This window comes from Peromyscus maniculatus, chromosome 13 (assembly GCF_049852395.1).
Source record: "Peromyscus maniculatus bairdii isolate BWxNUB_F1_BW_parent chromosome 13, HU_Pman_BW_mat_3.1, whole genome shotgun sequence".
In the NCBI taxonomy this organism is placed as follows: domain Eukaryota; kingdom Metazoa; phylum Chordata; class Mammalia; order Rodentia; family Cricetidae; genus Peromyscus; species Peromyscus maniculatus.
The window spans coordinates 47,411,640-47,430,039 of NC_134864.1; the positions used below are offsets into that span (position 1 = coordinate 47,411,640).

The following is an 18,400-nucleotide window of genomic DNA, read 5'->3' on the forward strand; positions in this document are numbered from 1 at the left end:
ACATTCTTGTAGTGGGTAGCCATCCCAGCTACCCACTACAAGATCTGGAAGCTTGATCTGGAAGTTCCAACCCCCATTGAGGCTTCGGTAACTATCACCCCTACGAGGTAGGGGCCAAGAGAGGACCCGAGATCCGGATGTGCCACTCTGTTTCCTGTACCCTGGAAGCTAGAGGTAGACCAAGGAGAGTTCTCCAGAGAACACCGCCGGACTGCTGTGCCTCTTCCCCAGAACCCGCAATCTACTATCCCTTCATTTGTAAGTTACGCCATTAAATAAATCTCCCTTTTAACTATGTGAAGTGGCCTTAATAATTTCACCAATGCATTCTCAACAACAGATGGGAAAGCCTCTCTCTTCTTGCTCCTAAAGACATGAGCTGTGGGGTTGATCAAGATCCCTTCTAAAGGGTTAATAGGAAATGGAGAAAACTGTCTAAATGTTTGAACATCTTCGACCAACTTTCTATACTCACAGTCTTTTTAATCTCCCAAAGAAGCCCAGCATTCCTGTGTTTCATATAACAGGAGCTCTTGCCCAGCAGTTATAGGTACAAAGAAACCTGTCAGCACACTGATAACAGTCCTGATCAGGCAGGGAGGCAGTGTTGTCTATACTTTGGAAACATCATCTCCAGGAAATTAAAAGTATCCCACGGTGTGCTTGGTGAACATCTGTTTACATGCCTGTTTCCTCTGCTGCCAATAGCACTTCCAATCAGTGGGGTCAGTACGATGGGAAAATCAGGAAGTTGCTTCAGTTGTTCATAGCCCCAACTGAATGTTAAACCAACAGTACAATGATAGTAAAGTCAGACTTAGATAATTGCTAATTTATAGTTTTTTGATCTGGAAAGAAAATAGACTACTCTTAAAATAAGATAAAATCAGGTAGAAGTTGAGGAATAAATAAAAGCCATTGGCTGTGTGTGTTTGTGTGTGTGTGTGTATGTGTGTGTGTGTTGTAGAGATGTTTCTAAAAGAGGACATAATGTAGAGTCTCGTGGTCTATCTCCTCCCATAGATCAATGATATAACTAACGAAATTCAAGGAGATGCACCATAGGCAGCCACAGTGCCGTCAACAAGAACAGAGGTGGTGGGTGTGGTGGTGGGGGGGGAGCACAGAAACAAAACTGTGCTGCCCTCTGCTAGCAGATAGGTACTATCAGTTATCAACACTTCCACTGTGCATAAGAGACCACTACCCACCAAACCAAGCATCTCCTTTGTACATCAAAGCTAGACACAGAGTGGGTCAAAAGATGACCTCCTTTCATAGCTCCCTGGGCAGCCAGTCACAGCCATGAGGCTTAATGCTTACCAGTGGAGACATGAGGGGGGTGATAGATTCCACTGCTAGCCTGTGCATGCCGGACCTCCCCTCAGGCAGGAACACAGGTGTACCTCTGACCACCATGGACAGTGTGAGAAGGGTAACACACTGAAGTGGAAGACATCTACAATCCTGAATGGTGACACGGAATGAAGCCAACCTAAACTAAGAGATGTGCTTGAAGCCCCTTCCCAGCTGTGACCTCGCTTTCACCCTCGTCCCTGCCGTGGTTTGTGGAGATTTGAGGTCTGAGGATAGAAGTAGCAAACCCTCAGATGATCCTGGCTTTCTCGACTTGATAGCAATCTTCCCAAATTTCTGGAAGTATCCCCCATTTTAAAGGCAATGGTGCAATGGATATTTTCTGAGAGTTTGTAAAAGACAGCTTTACAAATTTAAGAGATGGAATATTATAAAATAGACACACTTAAAAAAAATCACTCCTAATTTATTAGAAGTGGAAAGTCCTTGAGAAATTCTGTCAATCAAACCCGTGTCAGGCACAAATGTGTTCAGCCACCATAAGTACTACAGGTGAACATATAGGGACTATGATGGGTGGGATTTCAGGCCCCAAGCTCACACAGGGCTGTTCTAACTCCAGATATGTCAGCATGACTACAGTTGGAGACCGTCTTTAAATCGGTAATGAAAATTAACAAATGACGGGGTCCTTGTGGGAGACAGGACACAGACGATGTAGACTAACATGGTCAACTTAGACTATTAGACAATCAGTGCCAGACAAGTAAGGATGACAGAAACTGATAGGTCCAAACAGAAGCAAGATAAACTAATCCAGTGGTTCTAGAAAGCAATCTAGCAGTATTGGGGAAATTAATTTTGAGAATTTCCTATGATCCAGAAGTTGACTTCTGGTATATATAGAATGCGTATACCTAATCTATAATAATAATAATAAGAGGAAGAGGAGGAGGGGGAGGAGGAGCATGTGCCTAGGCCTGGAGAGATATCTTCAGGGGTAAGAGTGCTTACTGAACACACATGAAGGTGTGAATTCAGATCCCTAGCACCCACATAAAAACCAAATGTACAAATCCACGATCCCAGCTTTGGGGTTGGTGGACACAGGAGACTCTCTGGGATTGAGCTGACTGTAGCCAAAAAGAAAAACAGCAATCTCTGGGCTCAGTGAGACACTCTGTCTCAGTGAAACAAGGCAGGGTGACAAAGGACGCCACAACCGCCTCTGGCTTCCCTACAGGAGTGCCTCTGTTCCCAGTGTCCGCAGTGCTGACTGGAACTGAGCATCTCATTGTACTGCTGTCCACCTGGCACATGCTTCTTTCAGCCACCAACACTCCCCTTTCAGATTTTCAAACTTCCTCCATCCATGCCCTACTCCTATCTTTCTGTCCACAGTCACCTTGTCAAACATTGTTTCATGCTAAATGTTCGACTATCATGCAACGTTCCTTCTAGTAGCATTTAGGCATCTGTACTGGCCTGCCCTTAGGGTCCTGACAGGATATACCTTCAGCTGTAGCCACTAAGAGCACCACCTGTGCGCATTCACTACATTTCCTTATAAAAGGCAGGTCTTGCCCACCTCCTGTCTTTTTCTCTTTCTTCATTCTAGTCCCCAGGTATCTGGGACTGGTCTCTATCCACTTCTCTGTCCCTTCTCTCCCCTCCCCTCAATAAACCTTCCATGTGGGCCCCGTTATATGGTGTGACTCCTTCCCACCGTTTTTAAATTGTAACACCTTCTGTAAACTGTTAGTGTATTTAAATGTTGCTGGACTTTCAATCGCTCATGTAAAGACTGTGGTGGGATATCTTGACGCTGAACTTGCAATAACTACAGAAAGAAGAGCTGATAAAATGTTCAATCTCCTCTTCCTTTCCTCTCTTAGGCATGCTCCTCTAAACCTCCATATTTTCAGCTTAATGTTCGCTAAGGACCTTCACTAACTCTTCATGAATGTTCTGAGGGAACTGAGCTAATGAATTTTCTGAGAGATCAAAAGTTATAAGAAGAAAAAAAAAACCCCTGAAACCTTTAAGTAAGTCTAAGGCAGAGTTTGGGGTGGCAACTTCACAGGGAAGAACTGGGGACAACCTGAAGAAGAGGAAGTTCATGAACAGTGAGAGGCCTGAGGTTTGTGCCCATTAATCAAGAGAGAGGGGAAAGAATCGACATTTTATGTTTTTTTTTTTATTTTTTGCTTCCCCTCTGGCCATGTGGGGAGGGAGGGGGTGGGACGGGGGGAGTGCACTTGTGTATAGGTATCAATTTAGGCCAAAAGAGGGCACTGAATCTCCTGGAGTTCTGTTGATTGTAGGCTTTTAAGGTGTGCCACATTTGTTTATGCTGTGGAACATTTGTTTAAAGATGCAAAGATGTGTTGCATTCTTTTATGTTGCATTTGTTTAACTCTGTGAAGCTGTGTTACTGTGCCTGTCTAAAACACCTGATGGTCTAATAAGGAGCTGAATGGCCCATAGTAAGGCAGAAGAAAGGATAGCCGGGGCTGGCCAGCAGAGAGAATAAATAGGAGAAATCTGGGAGGAGGAGAAGAAGGAGCAAGAGAACAAGGAGAGGAAGACTCCAGGGGCCAGCCACCCAGCTACACAGACAGATACGAAGTAAAAAGAAAAGAAAAGGCATACAGAAATCGAGAAAGATAAAAGCCCAGAGGCAAAGCTAGATGGGACAATTTAAGTTAAGAAAAGCTGCCTAGAAACAAGCCAAGCCAAGGCCAAGTATTTATAATTAAGAATAAGCCTCCATATGTGTGACTTATTTGGGAGCTAGGTGGCAGGTCCTAAAAGAACAAAAGAGCAAAAACAACCAACCACAATAGGCAGCCCAATATGGGTGCTGGGAATCAAACTCTAGTCCTCCTCAAGAGCAGCAAGAGCTCTTAGCCGCCAGACATCTCTCCTGCCCGGACAGATAATAGAACTGGATTCCCACATTCTTTGAACAGAGAGGGTCTAATGTGTCCCCCAGTAGGATTTAATTTCAAACAAAAAAACTTTTCCACCACAGAGAGTGTTAAGCATGGAGATGGCTCTCCATTCTTTGTCCTTCATTATTTTTTATAAGGCTTCAAAAATATTAGAGTCTAATTTAGGCTAAAGAGCTGGCTCAGTGTCCTAAGAGCAGAGATTTGAGTTTTTGCATAAATTCCCTGATGTTTTTGTGACTTGTCCGTTGGTTGGTGCCTTTACAATGTCTTGAAGAAAAAAGTGTCCCCAAAGTATTTAACTAAAACATCTTGGTTTTGTAGTGATGGTGTTGGCCTTGTGGTTTGTTGTTTTTATCGTTGTTCCTTCCATTGTCCCTTCTTTCTGTGTTTCCTTTTTTCCTCCTTTTAGACATGCAATTTAAAAAAGGTGCATCAGGTGTCTGCAGACAGAGTGCCCCACTTTCAGGTGTAGTTAAGGCTAGGGCGTTGAGGTTTGAAAGCGACCCTTTCCTTCCTGCAAGCTTCCAACTCCTGGGATCTGGAACTGAACTGGCTGTCTTTCACAACGCGTTTACAAAGGAGGGTAGGAAACGCGGCGGGGGCCCCAGGGGAGTGAAAGGTGCCTCCCCAGAGCTTCCGCAAGCACGCGGCGCCTTTAAGACTCCGAAGCCGGGAGGCGGGCCTCCGCCTCAGCGTGCCCGCTGATTGGCCGGGCCTACAGGAAGGGGGCGGGGGAACGCGCCGCGTCTGTTATTGTCGGCGCGGTCCGGGACGCTTGCGAGGCCGGCGCTCCGGAGAGGCGGCGTGCGAGCCCCGTGGTCGCCGTGTTGCACCCGGCCGACTCGTGGGCGTGGGACGTGGGTGGAAAACGGGCCTCCCCCTCGCTCCCGCGGGGCTCCGAGCCGCCGTCCCGCGAGCGTGCCGAGCCGCTGTCCCGCCGTCGCGTTGGCGTCCCAGCCCGGAGCCCCGGCGCCCCTTGCGAGCTCTCTCTTTTCCCCTGTTCTGCAGGTTCGCGGGCGGCGTCGTCATGGCTCAGCGGGCCTTCCCGAACCCTTACGCCGACTATAACAAGTCCCTGGCCGAGTGCTACTTTGATTCCACGGGGAGGGTGAGTTGAGGCTGGCCTGCAGCGCCTCCTACTCCCCCCTTTCCCCACCCCACCCTACCCCCGGCGGGGGAAGGTGGGAGCTCCGGACGACCACACTCGTGCCTGGAAGATGGGGGCGAGGGGGGGGGCGCTCATCCATCCCTTGCCAAAGATGTGTGATTGGAGCGGACTTACATAAGCGTCTAAGGCAGGATGTGCCGAGCCTTATCGTGATGGGTAGGGAATAAAAAAAAAAAAAAAAAAACCACTGTCAACCTCGTTAATAGTGGGAGTTTAGCCTCAGGTATTCAGAATGTCAGTTATAAAAATTGTCCTCGAAGGGAGGTGAGGGACCTGGCTGTATATATTCACCCGGGCCACGTTATTCCCTAGTGAGCGTGCGCAAGTCTGGACAGCGTAATGAGAGCACACGGGCCTGTGGGGAGTTCGTCTTTCTAGCGTTGGTGCTGAGAGCAATGTGACCGACGGGCCTGAAATAATTTGTGATTTTACTGTTTTTTTCGAGGCCATCTTTAAAGCTGAGAGTGGGGGGCGGCAAAGATTAGAAAAATCATTTGTCCTTACACTCGTTTGCCTATGGAGAGGCGCTTGGAGAGGAGAGTCTGGGGTGTGGCACCAGGGACCTGTTTTCTCATGCCTCCTTGGCGAGTTGGATTGTTGGAAGGGATGCCTGCTTTTGGCAGATCCCTGAGAGAGAGAGCTGAAGAGTGTGCACTCACTGTGTAGCCCAGGCTGAACTCTGCGATAGCCCAGGCTGGCCTTGAAATCACTATCCTCCCGCCTCAGCCTCCCAAGCACTAGGATTAAAAGCGTAAGGCCGCTGTATCCGGTGGCCATAATGTTTTAAAAATTTTACCAGCTTATGTCTTTGAAACTTGTCAACGCCGCAGAGAGACATTTTAGGTGCTGTTAGGGCAGCGGATGGGGTTCACATCTGTCAGGTTTATGTGGCTCTGTCGCCTCACCTCTGCAAACACACCTTAGTCGTTCGTTCGGTAGAGGGGTGAAGGATGGAGGTGCCATGTGGAAGGGAACGAAGTGTGTGTGTGGAGCTGGGGTCCCTTATTTAAAGACTGGATTACCTGCTGGGACAGCTGTGTATATTTGTCCGGAGCCTCCGTGGCCTACCTGTCGCCATCTGGGCCTGTGTTCTGCCTCCCTCTGCAGATCAGAAGCTGAGGTGTGAGTTAGGCCTGTCTGGTTGGAAGAAGACTTGGTGCTGTGTGCTGACTTGGCAGAGGGAGCTTGAAAAAGTGCCCCGATGATGGAACTTCACTTTTAGGCTTTAGGCAGCTCATAAATCAGTGCTTCTTATACATTTAATTTGTGTGGGTTTTTCTGGTTTTGTTTTACTTTTTTTTTTTTGGCTTCAGAAGAAATGTATCCACTCATTGTATTGTGTTGTGCAGGCCCATACATGTTACAGCCATTTGGACATCATAGGAGTCAGTTCTTGCCTTCTGCCTTGTTGAGGCATGGTCTACTCTTGTACTGCTGAGCAGTGTGTTCCAGGCTAGCTGGACCACAGGCCTCTGGGTGACTCCTGTCCCTGCTCCCCATTTTGCTGTAGGAGTGCTGGGATTAAGGTGTATACTGCCACATTCAGCTTTTTATATGTTCTGAAATCAAATGCCGAGTCAGGCTTTCATAGCAAATGCTTTGGTGCGCTGATACAGCATCTCAGCCTGTTTGCTTTGAATTTTTGAATGCTAAGCTAAAACTCACTTTGTAGCTCAGTCTGGCTAGCCTTTAATAGGTGTGAGCCACCACATCCGACTCTCAACACTGATTGGTTCATTCATTTCTTGAAGTGTCTCACTATGTAGCTCTGGCCTGGAACTCATTATGAAGTCCAGAATGGCCTCAAACTCACCAAAGTCCATCTTTCTTTATCTCCTAAGTACTGGGATTAAAGGGATATGTCACAAAAGACACAAATCCAAACTCTAAGCCTGAATAACAAGGTGGCACATGGTAGAACATAGTTTGGGGATCCTACAAAGGAAGTTGCATCCATGTTTTTAAAGTCCTTTAACGTTGAACCCAAAAGGCCAAACCATAGAGCCAAACCATTGACTGCCTCCTGTCAACACAAGGATGTGGGAGGAGCTTCCTGGCATCTGCAGGGACTCTTCACATTTTCAATTTCAGTGATGGGATGTTGGCCACAGTATTTTCAGGCAGGTCACCTTTTAAAATGTTGTGTGCCCAGTAGAAAATGACTCCTGTCCTGAGACCAAGGTGTTCTCACTATAGCCTCCTAATGTCAGGCCGACTAGGACCATGAATTACACATGGTCTCTGTTCAGAAGATGGGTATGGTCATGTCAAGCTACTCCTCAACCTCTGAGACTTATAGACCTCTTCATATTGATACTAAAGTCCATTATGTCTTACTAAATGTGTCTCAAGTCTTGTTGAAGACCTAACCTTTTGGCAGAGATTGTTAAATAACAGGCAAGTGTCTGTCAAGCTGCGGATTCTTAGTGGTGCTTTTCACTGCGCTGGCCACAAACCTTTTCAGAGATGCTCCACAAAGGTGAATCTTTGAATATTATTAGTACTAGTACTTCTGACACTGCCTTCTTACAACCTTAAATGGCTCTTTCCATGTCCATGTGTGTGCAAGGAGGCATGCACATGTGTGGGTTAGAGGGTAATGTTTGTTGCTCCCTGTGTGCTATCTTTTGTTTATTTGTTTTGTTTGTTTGTTTGTTTGTTTGTTTTGAGATAGGACCTCTCTGGCATGGAGCTTACCAAGTAGGCCAGGACTGGCTGTCCAGTGATTCCCAGGAATCAGCCTGTTTCCTCCTCCCCAGCTCTGAGATTATAAGCTCATGCCAGCATACCCCGCTATAAGCTCATGCCAGCATGCCCTGCTTTTATATATACTGGTTCTAGAGGTCAAACTCAATCTTTCACGCTTGTAAAGCAGGCACTTTACTGACAGAGCCATCTCGCTAACCCAAGATGCTCTTAAAAATGAGGTTGTAAGGCCGTTGGGGTGGTTTGGCAGGTAAAGGCACTGCCAGGCAAGCTGAGGACCCAAGCAGAAGGAGAACTGACCCCTGCAGTTGTCCTCTGCCCTCTCCCCGTGTGCTTGCCATGCATGCACGAGCAGGTACACACACCCAGACTAATAAAGAGAGACTCTGCTGATGGCCAGTTCAGGTTTGATACTACAGTCTGCCCATGATGAAACTCGTTTCTGTACTTGTAATGCTCCTCAGCCCTGTTCTGAAATTTTACTGGTTTTATGGAATCCCAGTCTGAAGTCAATAGCAAGTTCCTGAATAGTTGACACATTGAAGTGACTTTTTAAAGCACTCGGTCACTTAGAGTGTACAGTACTTTGAAGATGCTTTCTAGATGCTGTCATAAAGAATATGCCTTTTCCAGAAAGCAGAAGAGATGGCCCTACAATTGAGAGCACTTGCTGCTCTTCACAGGACCTGGGTTCTATTCCCAGCACCCCTTTGGCAGCTCACAACTGTCTGTAACTCCAGTCTCAGGGGATCCAACACCTTCTTTGGCCTCCTAAGGCACCAGACACACATAGTTCACAGACAGGCAGACTGTCACAAACCCATCATATATAATAAAAGTCAATCTGAAAAAAATGAAAAAGAATATACCTTTAGGGATATGACTTGTGAACCTCAGGTTGCCCATCAGTCTGTAGGCCCTCATTTGGCGTCACTAACCCCGGCACTCCAGCATCAGAGTACACCCTTGGCACAGAGTGGGTGGCCTGTAAGGATGCATGGGGCAGGTGTTAAACTCTCCAACTCCAGGAAGGTGGCTGCAGTAGGAAGTTAGGGCTGAGCAAGGGCAATCAGCCAGTAATAGGAGGACACAGCCAGGCCTCCTGCCGCACACTGTGCTGGTTGAGGGTCTCATTCCAGGCTTGATGTCCTTTGTGCTTGAGGTTCCTGATCATCACGGACTTGTTTTGCTTTTTAAAGTGCTGCTTTGTCCATCCTTAAAAGTAACAAACAAATAGAGTATTTTCTAAGGAGATTAACATCGTCACAGTTTGGAATCCAGCAGCTGAGATCCAGTGGGTGTCTTTAGCTTTATATTTAAGAAAATGATTTCTACCTTTAGAGCACACCTTTAATCCCAGCACTGGGGCATCAGAGGCAAGGGGATCTCTGAGTTCAAGGCCAGCCTGGTCTATTCTTTTGACACAAGGTCTGATTGTGTAGCCTTGGCTGGTCTCAAAGTAGCTGGCCTCCTGCATCAGCCTACCAGATGCTGAGCTTGCAGGCACGCGCTGCCCTCACCTGGCTCATGGTAACTTTTTAAAATAAACGTGCTGGCTTAAACAGTATGAGCTCCCAGCATGGTTTCTGGAAAACCTAAACCTTTAAGGCTGCTTTAAGTTTTACATGATATTTAATTTCCATGAATAGAAAATATCATCATGAAGCTATTAGTCTGTCAATGTGATTGACTTCTACTCTTTTTAAAAATGTTGTTCTTTAATTTCTACAGCTGACTCCTGAGTTCTCACAGCGCTTAACCAATAAGATTCGCGAGCTCCTTCAGCAAATGGAAAGAGGCCTAAAGTCAGCAGATCCTCGGGATGGCACTGGGTACACCGGCTGGACAGGTACAGAGCGAGCGCTGACTGAGCTAGTGTGTGCACACTGGTGAGAGCCAGAGCAGGACTTCCCACAGCAGTTAGGTGTGGGCACAGCCTGCTGGCCCTCCTGTGCGTCCTGGGAGTGCAGTGTTCCCCAGCCCACAGACAGCCTTCGGTGTGAAGATTGTTTAGGGAGGCAAGCACACTGTGGTGCTCATGTTCTTGGGAGAGACTGGAGGAAGTGGGAGAGAAAGCGAGGGAGACCGCGGCTAGCCTCCCTGCTGCAGACAGGAGGGTGCTGGCAGAATATTGAAGAAAGCCGTCCAGGTGCGTAGCATTTCCCACAGGCTTTGACTAATAGGGAGCCTCCATTTTGAGCTATAGGACTTTGAGTCTGAAAATGCAGGTTCCTGGACCCCACAGCGGAGCTTCTCAGTGATTCATAAGCAGAAGCAAGGACTGTGCATTTTACAAATAAATGTGGACGCTGATGTGTGGGCTGCTAGCTAGAGCTGCTGTCTAGGAGAGGCTGGCTAACAGCAGGCTCTTCACAACCCTCTTTAGTGTGAAGAGTCACATTTCCTTACAAGGTGGGGAAGACAGATGAAATCTGTAACATAGTTGGAGAGAGCAGTGGGCCAACCGTTTATTTATATGTTTGTTTGTCTGTTTGTTTATTTATTTTTGAGACAGCGTCTCACTTTGTAACAGTCTTGGCTGGCCTGGAACTCACTATGTAAATGAGGCTGTCCGCAAACTCACAGTGATCCACCTGCCTCCACCTTCCAAGAGCTGGGATTAAAGACGTGTGCCACCATGCCTGGCCTAAGGCAAGATAACATTGGTCCAAACAGTTGAGTTTTAAGTTTGTTAGGTATTTTAGAAGCTGAACACAGGAAATAGTGAGCAGAGAATAAAAGAAGTATTTTGTGTCAAGAAGGAAGATCTCAAAGTGTCATTTTTTTTACCTACTGTAATTTCAGTTATAGTGTAATTGACAGACTCAGCTCACTAATGAAGACTTTTACTATCTTTATTTTAAAATAACAGAATTTGGAGAAAACAGAATAATTCCCTCCCCAGGTGCCATGACATGTCCTTCTCTGCAAGGTTATAGACTATAGGCCTAGGCTCAGATGCTTTCCTGGACATGTGAAATTTCCATTATCTATGAAGTTTATTTTGTTGTCTCTGACCAGAGAAAGAGGCACAGATTGACCTGAGCAGATGGTTAGACATAGTTCCAGGGCAGATTACAAAAAGGACTCAAATCCCTGAGTCACCTGTTCACATGGACTCGTGTCATTTTAAAGAACTTTCCCTGGGGGGAGGGAGAGAGATGGCGGCTGACTGGTTTCGGGTTTGAATGACTAACTTGACAAGGTCAGGAAAAGCCATCCATCAAACGTCTTGAATTGCTAGGCTTAGTTGAGAAGCTAAAAGTCATACTCCTTCAGCAGAGCTGTTTTTTCTCCTCACCGGAATGTGCCTGGCTCAAGCGTTTTGGCTGCGTTTGTGGCGGCCTCCCCTTCAGCTCTCGCTGCCTTACCCTCAAGCAGCTCGCTCTCGGTGCTGGCTCTGGGAAGAGCTCCCGTGGCAGGCAAGCGGCTGGGGCAGATGGGCACACTGAGCGGTGAGGATGTCTTCAGTTGCTGGTGGGTTTCTGAGGAAGCATAAAAGCTTGTAGATAAATTTGCTAATGGCTTTCGAGGCAAGGTTCCCAATGTCCCCTCATCGAACGCAGTTAAAATATCATTATCCCCACGTAAAATAAACTGTCTCCTCCAGCGTTCCGATACATAAAAGGCTGTCCTGTGCCAGTATTCAGTCTGAAAATGTAAAGCTCTGAGTTGATTAAGATACAATGCTGATTCAACCATGGGAAATCATAATCTGTAAGGCTTGTGTAACCTTACAATTTATGGACTCCTGTCTAGTGACAACTGGTGTCATTTCCTTCCTGACTGAAGATTTAAAGGTACAAATGAGGCTGCCCAGCTGCCTGGTTGCCTGTGTGCTGTCCGCTTGCTTAGCGAGCCTTGAAGATGAACGGGTTCTGGGAGGAAGCACTGTGTGTTTAGTACCACATTGTACTTACATCCAAACACGTGCACCCCCATAGCTTTTCCATTTTCTGTCTTTCATTGAAACCTGAGACTCAGGGACGGGGTACTTCAGCTTTCTGCCAGGGCGCCTCTGTGTGATGCTTGCTTTAGAAGATGAGCATTACAATTAGAAGCTTTCCATCTGGTTCCACCTACTAGTGTGGTCTGATAGTTAATTCTGGCTCGGCTAAGCAGAAACTTTGGAATGACCGCATGTGTACAAAATCTGTTGTTAGTAAGGGTTACTATGTCCATGGTTAAACAAAACTTGCAGCAAATCAGGGGCTGGCAGGATGGCTCAGGGTAAAGGGCCTGCTTCCCAAGCATGGGGCTGGAGTGCCCCAGATCCCAACTAGAGTGCAAGAGAGCATAGCAGCCCGCTTGTAATCCCAAACCAAGCGCCCCTGTAATTGTAGCACTCAGGAGGTGGAGATGGTTTCCCGTGGCACACTGGCGAGCTAGACTACCCAAATCTGCCAGCTTCAGGGTTATCAAGAGACCGTATCAGCAAATAAGGTGTACAATGGCCAAGGAGAACACCTAACATCAACCTCTGGCCTCCACGCACACAAGTCTACATGTGTGCAAACACGTGCACACTACATGCAGATACACTGAAAGTGGGGGAGGAGGAAGGTGGGCAGGCCTCGCTTGTCAAACTGTTCTGCGAGGCCTATCACGGCTTTTGCTCTGAAATGGAACATGAGGCTATTTCACAGAACCAAGAGTGTTAACTGTGTAGTTTCAGTCGAATTTAAGATGCCATCATTAAGCCTCACACCCCTGGCATCTATCCTTTTACACTGTGGTAGAGAAGCAGAATTCTGTGATCTTGGAAAGAAGAGTAGAGATCCAGGCACCGCTCCTGTGAACAGTCGCTCTGACATTGGCATGACAGAGTGACAGCGCACGGACATCCGTGCCCAGCGGGGAGAGCAGATCCCACCCCAGGTGCTCTCCTTTAGTCCACTGCTCTGTGCCCATGTGTGTCTCCACCGTGTGGAGTCTGTAGAGGGTCTCCGTGTCAGAGCTGAGAACTGGAAGCCGAGCGAGACCCAGTTCTGGGGTCACACAGACAGCAGACAACGATAGGCTTCTGTCCTGCAAGCCTGCTTCACGAGCCGTGTCCTTTGCCTTTGGAGTGAGTCTGTGTGCATGCTTCCTACCAACTACTGCATTTGTGTTCATCGTGTATGTTTGTAAGGGAAGATTTTCCCAAGGTCTCTGAGATGGAGTAGTCTGAGCCCTGACAACCTGATACATCATTTTAGAATTGCTTATGACCAATCAGAGTTCAGTATTTTATTTAAAAAATATGAACAGAATTTGAAAAGTAGAGAACCAAGCCTTATTACCAAAGCAGCAGAGGGACAGGTGATTACTAATATGCCTACAGGTAGGTTATTAAGGATTGGGCATAAAGTAAGTTCTAGAAGTTTTTCTCAACATTGCAGCAAAAAACTGAAATCTCTGGCCTTCTTTTGTAGAAAATGTGTTTTCCTATTTCCTGACCCTATAATGACACTCAGTGTAGATTCAAAATAAAACATTAATTGATCCAAAGAAGATTCTTCTCCTAACGGCTTGTAGTTGAAAAGGGGTGTTGAGAATCTTCTCAGGTGAGTTCTCATCCATCTAAAATCAGTCGGCAGCTGTTAATAAGTGACATTTCGGATGAACAGCCTCAGTTGTTCCACAGAATCTTCCTTTCCAGCGTCTTACGTTGAAGGGCAGTGCACAGGGGTTGAGGTTGGCATGTGTCAGCAGTCACCATTGGGCTGTCTGTTCACGTCTCCCTCCCCTCCCAGCAGACCGACAGCTCACAGTTTAGGAGCTCGGGAAGCATGTAGGCTACTTAGATACAGAAAACAGCAGGAATGGAACCCTACAACCAAATCCGTGGCCAGCTGCTGGCCCCGTGATGGGTCCAGCGATGTACAGGACACTCCGGGGGACATAGTGCTACATGTCACTGGGCTGAGCTGCCTTTTGTTCCAGGAAAGACTATCGAAGGTCTTAGAATGGCATCCAGAGTTGAAATCACAAAAGACTAGTAAAGAGTTATTGTTATAAAAGGTTAATGGGCAAGGACGTGTCTCTGTTAAAAGTAGGCGTTTACTAGGAAACACTGCTTCTCTGACAGATAACGGCAGAGAGTTCGGCAGACAGTTAAGTAAACCCAAGGGAGGGCTGATGTCAGTGGTGTCTCTAGAAAGCATGAGGAAAAGTGCTAGCCTTCGTGAAATGTCCCTTTCCCCATTCCTCGCCGATGATTCCTCGGAGAAATGGTGATCAGCTTACACTTTAGAAGAGAGACCATGTGTACAAAGGGCTCAGGGGGCTTGGACTCTGGAAGGCCCGGGCTAAGCTCCTGCTAACCGGCTCGGAAAGCTAATGAGGCTGCGATTGGCATGCACATCCTCTTCTCGCGCATTAGATAACGTTTTAAATAAGAAGAGCTGCAGCAGGATCCCTAGAGTAATATTAACTTGGGCTCTAAACGCAGGTCATTAGTGTTTCCAGACGCCGTTCACTCTGATCTGCCAAGTGTATAGCTGTTAGCTGCCACATTAGCATGTGGCTCTCAGTTACTGCTGACACGAGGTTTATTTGAAAGAAGTCATTCTGGCCAGTTGTCTTCTCTTTGCAATTCGATCTCTCTTTATTAGAAGCTCCCGTATCAGAGCCAGCATTTCAGTGTCTAATTGAGCCCTGAGCAGAGGTCCCCTTCACCTTCATGAGAAGCACCCATCCCTCTAAACCAGCGCCATTGGATGTGGATGGACACTGGGTGCACTAGAGCCCTTCTTACCATCCCCGGACTGGATCGATAACTGCCAGGAGCATTGTCTGTTGACTTTCTGAGCCACACCTCACAGCGTATGATGTGGGTGCCGTTGTACTGTAGGGTATGTTACTACGGCACATGTTTGAAACAAGTGTGGGGTCCAAAAGGTGTGTTAGATGTCCAAAGGGTGTGGAGGTGAAGCACAGAGAGCAGGTGACAGTGTTTGTAAGCGAATCAGAAGAATTGGTAGAAGGGGAACTGAGGAGATAGTTCAGGTGGATAAAGTACTTGGCATACAAGGATGGAGAGCGGAGTTCAGATCCCTAGCAGCTATGTAAATTCTGGGCTGGTGTGGTGCCTGCCTGTAATTCCAGCATTCTGAGTGTGGACACAGATCCCCAGAGTAGTCTGGGTAGCTAGACTTACGAGTTCAATTAAGAGGTCCTGACTCAACAAATAAGGTAGAGAGTAGTTGAGAAAGACCCCTGACATCAGCCTTGAGCTTTGCACATGCACGCATACTCACACACATACATAAACGTGTGTACACACACACACACACACACACACACACACACACACACACACACACACACACACACGAAATAGTAGGAAGGAAATCAGACTGACCTAAGCAATGACCATTACAGACACCACCGAAAAGGCTGTAGCTGGGCCTGTCGTTCCCACTGCAGAGGCCTTCCACTCGGCATAATGACAGTCCATATTGTTCAATAAGAATGGTTGCGGGATGAATGTTTGAGGGAGGCAGCTGCATTACTGCTCTTTGCCGTTAACTGTATAACCCAAAAGAACTAATCAAACTCGGTGCAAGGGGAAAAGAAGGAACATTCAGCTCAGCTCCTATCTGTTAGGATGTGATTCAGTTCATCACAGCCCCAGTGTCAGGTCAAGTTGAGACAAGAATTCAGGACTAGCTGACCAGTTTTACCATATCCGCTTTGTAACTAGTAAGGCTGGTAAAGAGCCAATCATTGAGACCTTGGCTTCTCTCATATCTTGACCTGAACTTCTCCCAAGAGTAAGGAGCACCTGATAGTCCTGGGTTAGCATGCCTGCCTGGTTAACGGGAAGGGGGTGAACAGATGAGGACAGGACTCCAGAAGGCCAGTGGAAGGCCAGGTAGGTGCCTTCTGTATAGAACAGTTCTCTGTCGTCACAGATCCAAAACGGGGGAGAGAGTATGGTTCCCTCTGCACTCTATCCCTTTAGATGAGAGATCAGAGACAGAATAAAGTGACCTAACATCCAGTGAGGTTCACTGCCTCATGGGAATGGACACGAATCAGTGTATGCCAGGGACTAATCTGCGTGAGCCACGTGACTCAGTAATTCTATAGAGAAGCTGCTATCATTTCAGTTTTCAGAAGCGTGCTAAAGGCTTAGGAAATGGGCTGCGTTTGCGCAGCTGGCAAGGGGAGAGGCAGTCTTCCACCCTGAACGGAGAGCCCATGTTCTTACTGCTTCAGCTTACTTATACCCTGTTATGCCAGTCCGATAAGAGGCTAGCGGTACTTCTATATTTGACCTTTCCGAAGCAGAGGGCTGCTGGACACTGAGTGAAAGGAAGAACGTGTAAGGTTTCCTTTGTTGTTAGTCCTCATTCCACAGTTGTATGGCAGCTGTGGAAATGGCTAAAAGGAAAAAAGACCCACGTTTGAAGGGCATGTTTGACCTTTTTCCGCTGCTCTTTGGGGTAATAGCAAACGTAAGGAGCAGAATCGTCCCTGCTTTCTTCCCAGGTGCCTGTGTGGAAAACTCTGGGGGATTTGTGCAGCCAGCAGCCCCCAGTGGGCAGCACTGGTCTCATGGCTGAGCAGATACCTCCGTGGGTGCTCAGCTGACACCCAGCTTGGATGGGTAGAGCTGTGCACAGTAAAGAAAAACTGCTGCCCTGGTGGCACCTAACTGTGTTGATGAAACGTGCACATTCCCAATCATGGACACATCAGATTGGGCAACAGTTCTGAAATTAGAGTGGAAAGCACCAACTTGATCCAGAAAGGCAGGTGGGTATAGGTAATGGGAGTTCATCAGGGGTTTTCACTTTTATTCCCCAAATCTGAAATGAAGAAAACATAGTAATTGGTGAACTTTTGAAGTTTCAATAACCATTTCAGTTAGATTGGAATTCTCCCTCCCCTCTCCTTTAGTAATTATCTGACTTTCCAAACTACTGAGTGCTAGGGGACCTCTCCCTACAGGTCTGCACTCTTAACAATGTGTTCCTACCATAGTGCCTCTAGCTTTCAGAGCCCCTGACCTGCTGGGATCTGACATACTCTGGCAAAGGTACCACTGGCGACAGGTTGTGGAAGAAATGAGAAATGTGTAGAAGTAATGTCTAGTATTACAGAGACGCGTTTGGAGATTTTATCATGTCTGTATACATTAGAGACACAGTGAGGTCTTGACCGGTCAAGAAGAATAGAACTAGTGATCCCTCAGAAACGCACAGGCTTAGTATTAATTATTTCCCAGCGGCTGGCTATCCTTACAGTGCCACTGAGGCTGGGGAGCCGAGTAAGGAAATTGTAGGTGTAGAAATGTCCCTCAACAGTTGGCCTCCCCCCCCCCCAGTGGTGGCCCTGGAAAGGAACAGCAGAGCAGGCTGGCACTGATGCTCTTACAGCAGCCTTTTTTGACCTCATGGTGTATTTTTTTCCTTCTTAAAGTAAATTAGCCGGGCGGTGGTGGCACACGCCTTTAATCCCAGCACTCGGGGGAGGCAGAGCCAGGCGGATCTCTGTGAGTTCGAGGCCAGCCTGGGCTACCAAGTGAGTTCCAGGAAAGGCGCAAAGCTACACAGAGAAACCCTGTCTCGAAAAACCAAAAAAAAAAAAAAAAAAAAAAAAAAAAAGTAAATTAGTTATGCACATTGCAAAGCCACATTTATAGGGGGAGCTGGAGGCAGCTCCTTATGCAAAGGAACACTTAGCCCTGCTCGGTAGGGTAGTCGTGTTAGAACATTTTGCCTCAGTGGAAATGGTAGGTTGCTGTCACCACGGCCAAGTGTAGGTGTTGACCATTTGTGATGTGGCAGTGTAACTGGAAATGTGTGGAAATGTGTTTCCTGTTTGTGAACTGAAGTGTCTATAGGTAGAGAGCAGGGGCTGGCAGCAGATGCTTGGGACCAGAGCGAGAGCTGCCTTCCAGAGCGCTAACATGCCTCAGTTTCTCCTGGCCTCCCACACCACAGACGGGCAGGTTGGCTTGCTTTGCTTTGTTTTAAGGAAAGACAATTCTCCGTTTCCCTCCAGCTGCTCCTGACACACATTGGGAACTATTGCCCACTTCAGTTACACGGCATCAAGATGTTTCCCAGATGCTTACTGATCCCGTTTTTTGACCGTAGGATTCATAAATAAATGTTGTCTAATTAGATTTTTTGCTTTATCCACTTCTTCCTGTCTTCCCTTCTCTCAGGTTACACTCTCCTTTAAGATGCACGTTTTAGCCATGTTTATGAGCAAAGCTGAAAAACAGTACAAACCGAAAGCCTTAACTTGCACAGCTTAG

The 18,400-nt window shown here is 47.1% G+C and overlaps 1 protein-coding gene across 1 annotated transcript in view; it reads left to right on the forward strand.

Annotated features, from left to right (window-relative positions):
* Positions 1–4,994: 4,994 nt before the first annotated feature.
* Positions 4,995–18,400, forward strand: part of Lancl1 (LanC like glutathione S-transferase 1) — a 34,703-nt gene continuing 21,297 nt past the window's right edge. Inside the window, exons 1-2 of the mRNA XM_006974962.4 lie at positions 4,995–5,379; positions 9,877–9,994. Of these exons, the coding sequence (XP_006975024.1) occupies positions 5,299–5,379; positions 9,877–9,994 (199 nt within the window). The 5' untranslated portion in view covers positions 4,995–5,298. The remainder of the gene's footprint in view (positions 5,380–9,876; positions 9,995–18,400) is intronic.